We start from the raw sequence: 7,625 nt of genomic DNA on the forward strand, positions 1-7,625 counted from the left end.
CAAATAATTGGTTTATTTACGGAAAAAAACCAAAAGCTTTGCAATAAGATTTTAATTTGGTTGGTTTTTGATATTTTTCTGTGACAAATATTTTTTTTCGCACGTTATCTCGTCGCATTTGTAATAACTTTCGTAATTGGATAAAAATTTCTCATTAATTTTAATCATTTATTTTTGTGCTTCAATAATCGCAAGAAAGGGGGGATCGGACATTTGTCGCAATAAATAAATCTATAAAAAAAAAACGAGAAGAAAAGTGAGCTAGCGAGGTAATAACCGTTATCATATAAAATAGATGTTCAATAAAAATGACTGTTATTGCAGAAAGTTTACGTAATAACAATCTTCATTTTTATGAGTTTGAGTCCATCTAACATCTCAATTAGTTTACATCATCAGTTTCACATTTATTACATCTTTAATTCATTTCGGAGACAATTATTTTTATGGGCTCATGTGTACCTTATCTCTTAAAGGTCTCGTAGGCCCGCATGTCGACAAAAACGGATTTATAATCAAATAAATATTTAATATTGATATTATTGTCCTCCGAGTTTTTTTTCGTCGCTTCTTGTTGAGCATAACATTAAATTGTGTAACATTTGAAAATGATGATGATTGTTCTTTTAGATGTGTCCATGTGCGTATTCATTATCAAGATTGATAATAAACAAAATGATGTTATTATGCTCAAAGTCTTTCTTTTTCTGTGTTTTTGTGACTTTTTTTGTGCCATTTCCTTGTGTGTGTGTGGGTCTATTGTTCTACATTATCTTATTTATGGCCATCTAATTTATTTGATTTGATTATAATATTTTTCTGGACGGAAAATTCTGATGACGACAGTCTATGCGAGAGAGAGAGGCAACAACGATGACAGCAAAAACTATTGTTATATTATTGTTAAAGTTACGACTTTTATCGTATTATTTTCATCTGTTTTCATCTTTCTTACGGATTTTTTTTTTGTTGCTGTATTATAAAAGGGCATTTTTTATATAGAAAAGTTTGTTTTAGACACCGAAAAATTGTCTGTCTGTAAAAATACAAAAAAAGATAAATAAATAATAAAAATGAATAAATATTAAATAGTAAAAAAATAATATTCTTTTTTAAAATAAAGTTTTGCAATTTTTTTTTCAATATTAATAAAAATATTTTTTTTCTTTGTTGAAAATATAAATATTTTATATTTTAAATTTTTATTTAAATTAATTTTATTTTTTATTTCATTTTATTTAAATTAATTTTTATATTTTATTAAATTAATTGAATTATTTATTTTTTTTTTCAAAATAAATTAATAAATTAAAAAAAAATAAAATTAAAAAAATATTTTTAAAATGAAAAAAAAATAAAATTTTTTTATTAAAAATTATGTTATTAAATTTTTCTTCCATGCTTAAATTTTTTTATTTAAATTATATATTTTTAATTTAAAAAAAATATTTTTTATTATATTTATTTAATTATTTTAAATACATTTCTTAATATTTTTTAAATTTTGATTGGTCTTCTTTATTTAATAAAATTAAGGTTGGTTTTTTAAAGTTAAAGTTAAAGTTAAATTTTTGGTTGGTTTTTAAAAAAATATATAGGTAAATAGTAAAAAATTATAATCAAAATATTATTTAAAATTTTTAAGAAGAATTATTTATAAATTTTTTTTTTTGAATTATTACCGTTTATTCAAGCATTAATAAATAAAATAAATTATAAAATATATAAATATATTTAATAAAAATTATTAATTAAATTTTTTTAATAATTTATTTATTTATCTTTTTTTACTTCAAGAATTAATAAAAAAAATATTTAATTAAAACAAATAAAAAAATAAATTAATTATTTATTAAATCAAAATAAATAAAAATTAAATAAAAATTCAAATTTTGATAAAAAAATATTTTTTTTATAAAAATTGCATTTATTTATATGCCTATATTTTTTTTTGAAAGAAAAAAAATATAAAAAAAATAAATTAAAAAAAATTAATAAAAATAATATTTATTAATAATTTCTTTTTTGAACGAAAAGTTTAATTTAGATAGAAAAATAAATACTTGTTGCAAAATTTCAATAAAATTCAATCAAATACGCTTACACTCCCTTGCCCTATCAACTCTCCGCTCAACTTTTTCATTATCCATATTATTAGACACTTGTGTCACACATCCTCATTTGATAGAGTTTGTTTCAACAAATGGTGTCATGTGTGTGTTTTTTTGCGTTCCACAAAACATTTTTTCTGGTCTTATGTCACTTCATGCAACAAACCCCTTTTTTATTTATTTTTTTTTATCTCATTCATTACATTTGTCGGACAATGGGGATGATTTTAATTTAAATATAATAATCATATATGCATGATCACCCATTTTTCCATGACTTGGCCCCTAATAAATGTACAACGCACAATGGCAAACTTTTTATTGCACAGCATCTCTCTCTAAATATTTGAAAAGAAGGATGAAAAGGAGAAAAAAGTGGACGAGGGACGAAAATTTTTGCCTTGTGTGTGTTAATAATATTCATGGAAACGAGATTTCTCCGTACTGATTATTCCGGCTAGTTTATTATTAGACAATTAACTTTTTTTTTGTTCTCTCTATTTGATTATCCGAATCAAATATTTGGACCTTTGGAGAAATACTTGGAATTTTTTTATCGAAAACTTTTTCATTTATTGAAAATGAAAGCATTAAAAAAAGGGAAAGCAGACCTTTTGTTAAACGGGAATTTTAATTTCGCATACAATTATAAGGATTCTGCCCGATAATAATTCACCGAAAGTCTTTCGGATTAAATCTTCCCAAAAACATTTTAATTTTCCGAGATTATTTTTGCATGATTTCCCTTTTTTCTGCTTCGAAATGACGCGCACATGCCTTAAATATGCATTAGCATTAAATCTGGACGTTTTATTATGTAAATAAAGTAAACAACTGGCCTTATTTATTTTTAGAGGGATTTTACGTGTTTGAATTTCGTCTTAATATATTCATTTTGTTTGAAAATTCGGATAATTAGTGGTCATCGGCGATTCAAAACTTTGATAAACTTTCAAAGGAATCAAAAATGGGGCGCCTTAAGGCAAAAAGGGGACGACGCATGTTAATTTCCCCGAAATTAAAAGTCGTAATTTACGGTTTTAAGCGCTTAATGTCTTCCATTCAACTTATCATAACACTATCGTCGCATCAAAGCGAATCATCGGGTACCATAGAAAGGCATTGCGTGTCATTTATTGCCAAATAAATTATTTTTTCTCTATTGTTCATGCTGCTTTTTTCGCATTTGCTTCTCCTCGGTCTCTTTTATGATTATTTTTTTCGTACATTTAACGAATGAGGAAGCTAGACACTTTTTATATTCATCTTTTTGACACATTTATGTCATAAAAAAATGAAACATTATATACGCAGTGTACTCCACTCTTTGTCATCATTCATTTATTCAAATCATCGGGCACACACAAATTTTCGGCCTTTTATGGGAGCGCGCATGGAGCTGGAAAGAAAAAATGATGAAAGTGATCGTAAATTTAAATATCACGCAAATTATATCGTTTTTAGTTTACTTTTTATTACTTATTTTGTGTATTTTATTCTTTTTTTATGCGTGTAGTGTGATGTGGTAGTCATAGTTTATTTTATGTTTTTTTTTTGCTTTAATGATTTGTTGAAAGGATAGAAAACATAAGTTATGTTTGAACAATTTTATGTCATTTTTATTATCGTATTACGCAGTTTTAGATTATTTTCAATGAAAAGAATGAAAAATAGAAAATAATGAGTAAAATTTCTTCAAGGACGATGATTTTTATGGCTTTCTAAGTTCTTTTTATGAGCATTTTTTCAATATTTGCGACTTTTTATTTGATGTTGGGGGTCAGGAAATTACAAAAATCAAGCCCTAACGATAAAAGTAGCGTTCCCAGAGGCATATTATGAAGTAATGTATTGTGGGTTGGCGATCTAATGTTATTAACAGGAATAAAAAAATTGTTGAATATCTTGTTATATAAAAAATATCATTTTTAAATACAAATTATTTTTTATAAAAAATACCAATAAAAATATTAAATATTTTATAATTATTTTAATTACATATTAATTATTTTTTAAAATTATTAAAATAATTTATAAATAATAAAAAATAATTTTTTGAATAATTTTTTTAAATTTTAGGTTAAATAATTCATATTTTATTTTTTTAATTAATATTAATTATTTTTTAATTATTTAATTTCATTTAATTTTTGAATAACTTTTAATTTATATTTTTTTATTAAATTTAATTAAAATTTTCATTTTTTTTTTAATTTTTTAATGATTATTTGTAAAAAATATTTTTTTACAAAAAAAAACTTATATAAAATCATAAAAATTACAAATTGGGATCTTAATATGCAAAAAATAATTTTTAAAGAACGAATTAATTAAAAATTTCTTAAAAAAATAAAAAAATGTTAAAGAAAATAATAACTATAATATCATTAAATTAATACCTATTGATTTATAAATTTTTAATTAATCTTTAAATAAAAAAATAATTTTTTAAAATAAATTAAAAAAATTAAAAATAAAATTTATATTTTTAATTTTAATTAATTAAAAAAAATTAAAAATAATTTTAAATTAAATTTTATAATTTTTAAATTATTTAAAAAAAAATATTAATTAAAGAATAACTTATAATTTTTTTTAAATTTAATCAATTTTAGATCAATTTTTTGCAAATTTATAAAAAGTTTCAATTAAAAAAATTTATAAATATTTTTTTTTGCTCGAAACATGTAAATAAATGTATTAAAAGGTCAATTATTTAAATTTTTCAAAATAAAGTCAGGCTTAAAAAACTTAAAATTTCATAAAAAGAATTTTCTTATATTTCCTTGAGCTAAATTCAACCTCCATAAAATTTTTCATTAACATATTTTTTTCATCCCTGCTCATTAAAATCACCAATTCAACGCAAATTGCTCAAAATTTTAATAACTTTGCTACCGGTTGTTCTTATTAAAAAGAAAAAAACAATAAAAATCATTAAAAACATTCTTCTCTTCTGTGCAAAGAGTCACGCCTCGCACTAATTTCAAATTTTTTACGACCACAACTATTATTTTTTACTACTTCGTTTATGTTTTACGATCTCAATTATTAGAACTTATTTCAATTTTATTGACTTAAATTACGCTTAAAAGATAAATTATCTCTGGCGTGATCCTTCGGGTGAACGCAATTACGCGTTCGTCGCATTTTAAAACTTTCATCAGCTGATTCACGAACGCGCCTGCTGTTTTATTTTTTTTTTGTGGTTCAAGCTCTCGTGCATTCAATTTTTTTTTGTTGCCTCGACGTAACAACAACAACAACAACAAGGGACGAAGAACGAAAACGTACGAAATATACAAGTTGAGTTTTTTTTTTGCGTTGGCTTGGATGGCACGACATGCTAGTTCAGACGGAAAGCACATGTATAGATAGAACGTCGACGTCGCCGTCGTTTTTTTTTTTTGTGTTATTTTGCTGTAGCGAATTTCGTGTGTGTTCCAATGGCATGATAGGGAGCGGCGCGTCGTGACAATCACGAAACTGTTGAATTTTTTTTTCCTTGAAGCGAGGAATTTTGCAGCGATGCACGTTAAGTAATCCTTGCAGCGACCCGTTTCCGCTGCTCCGTACACACGAGACGACGAGTGTCTGCGACGTTTTGTACGTTTCGTTCGCTCGAACAGTTTTAGCGTTGCGGTACGTAAAACGTATTGCTTTCCTGCTCTAACGCTCACGACTTGACAGTTGTTTCTCTGTCTGTGTGCGTGTTTTATTTTTTTTTGTGTCGTCGTCGCTAGAGAAGAGTGTAAAGCGAGAAGAAGCAAGCGCTTTAGAATTCAGTTGTTGGACGAACGTAAAGCTGCGTACATTTTTAATATATTTTTCTGTCATCGTTTCGCGGCAACAACAATAACAATAAAAAAAATATATTAAAATTTGCGCTCAATTATCGATTTGCAGCAAAAAATGACGCATTATATCGACACACGGAAACTCATTTCGGACATTCAGATGCGCCCGGCGCTCTGGAATCGAAATTACGCCGTCAACAAGGCATTCACGGAAGACACATGGGACGAACTTGCTGAAATTCATTCGTTGCCAAGTAAGTCACAAACATTTTTTCCCTCAAAAAAAAAAAAAAAAATTTTTTTGCATGTCTTGTCCATTCTTGCGACACAAACAAGCGTCACTCGTACAAATGTGTGTGTGAGAATTTTTTTCTGCTCGTACAGATGTCAGTTGCGTCACTTGCTTGAAATTCAAACGTTTTGAACGTTTTTTCATCTCTCTCTTTCTCTCTCCCGCTCTCTCTCTCTCTCATCTAGAATCCGTACTGAAAACCCGCTGGAAGAGTTTGCGCGATAACTTTCGCATCGAATTCAAACGCATTCCTCGCGATGCCAACGGAAGTTGCCTGATCTCACCAAATTTGCACAAATCCAAATGGGCTTATTACAAATCTTTGCTCTTCCTCGTCGATCACATGAAATCCCGTTACCCCAACCAAGATTTCGTTGCGGAAACGAACGTCAGTAACTCATTTGTGCGCGATTTGCAAGGCATTACGCCCGATACCTCCTCGAACATGGATTATTCGGGTGCCGATGACGAAGATGTCGAATACATAAACATTCCAGAAGTCCCCCCGCTTAAAGTTACTTTGGGATCTGTGTCGCCAGGATCAGATCATCACAGCAACAATGGGCATGATACAACGCCGCCATTACCGCCATTAGTTCCTGTGACAGCGCCAAAGAATTATCCGCCGGCGAAGCGTTTGCGACAAGCCGAAGTTGAAGAAAATGGATCTGAGGAAAAGGACAAAGAAGATGACGATTATCATTTTTTGATGTCGATCCATACGTTCATGGGACAACTCAAAAATGGACAAAAGCTGAAAATGCGGATGAAAATTCAAAAGTTGCTGTATGATGAATTGTTTAAGGATCACGAAGAAGAAGAAGAAGCAACGAATGGAGTTGCTTCTGCGGAATAAATGTGTGTGAAAAAATGTAAATAAAGTTTTGAAAAGTATTAACCGTTATTTGTTTATGAGTTTTATTGGTACTCGAGTTCGCTTTGTGTGAGAATAATCCTCCTTTAAAAATTTTCTTGATATGAATTTGAGATTTATGTTGAACAAGAAAAAAACATCCTTAATCCCTTTGAGCTTTTCTATCTTGGAGTCGTTTAATAATAAACAGATTTAATGTACATAACGAAAAAAATTCAAGAAAATTAAAACGTTATTTTATTTAATCGCTTTTTTCAGTAGAAAATTTAAAAATATATTAATTAAAACTTAATTTTAATATAGAAAAAATTTTTTCAACAGTATCATTTTTTATTTTTGACAAAAAAAAAATATCATAATTAATTAATTTTATTTAATACATTAATAAGATAAAATTATTTTACAAAAATAAATTAAATTATTTTAAAAAAATTAAATTATTTAAATTTTTAAAAAATTTAAAAATAATTTAAATAAAAAAATTTAATTTTTAATTAATAAAATAAAAATAAAATAAAAATGAAATAAAATTTAAATAAAAAAATATTTTT

The 7,625-nt window shown here is 26.4% G+C and overlaps 1 protein-coding gene across 1 annotated transcript; it reads left to right on the forward strand.

Moving 5' to 3' along the window:
• The first annotated feature begins 5,868 nt into the window (after window positions 1–5,868).
• Window positions 5,869–7,067, forward strand: LOC134838537 (uncharacterized). The gene is made up of 2 exons (XM_063854083.1): window positions 5,869–6,162; window positions 6,386–7,067. The coding sequence occupies exons 1-2, from the start codon at window positions 6,024–6,026 to the stop codon at window positions 7,054–7,056; spliced, it is 810 nt and encodes a 269-aa protein (XP_063710153.1). The 5' UTR covers window positions 5,869–6,023; the 3' UTR covers window positions 7,057–7,067.
• The last annotated feature ends 558 nt before the right edge of the window (window positions 7,068–7,625 follow it).

The sequence above is a fragment of the Culicoides brevitarsis genome, chromosome 1, assembly GCF_036172545.1.
Source record: "Culicoides brevitarsis isolate CSIRO-B50_1 chromosome 1, AGI_CSIRO_Cbre_v1, whole genome shotgun sequence".
Lineage (NCBI taxonomy): Eukaryota > Metazoa > Arthropoda > Insecta > Diptera > Ceratopogonidae > Culicoides > Culicoides brevitarsis.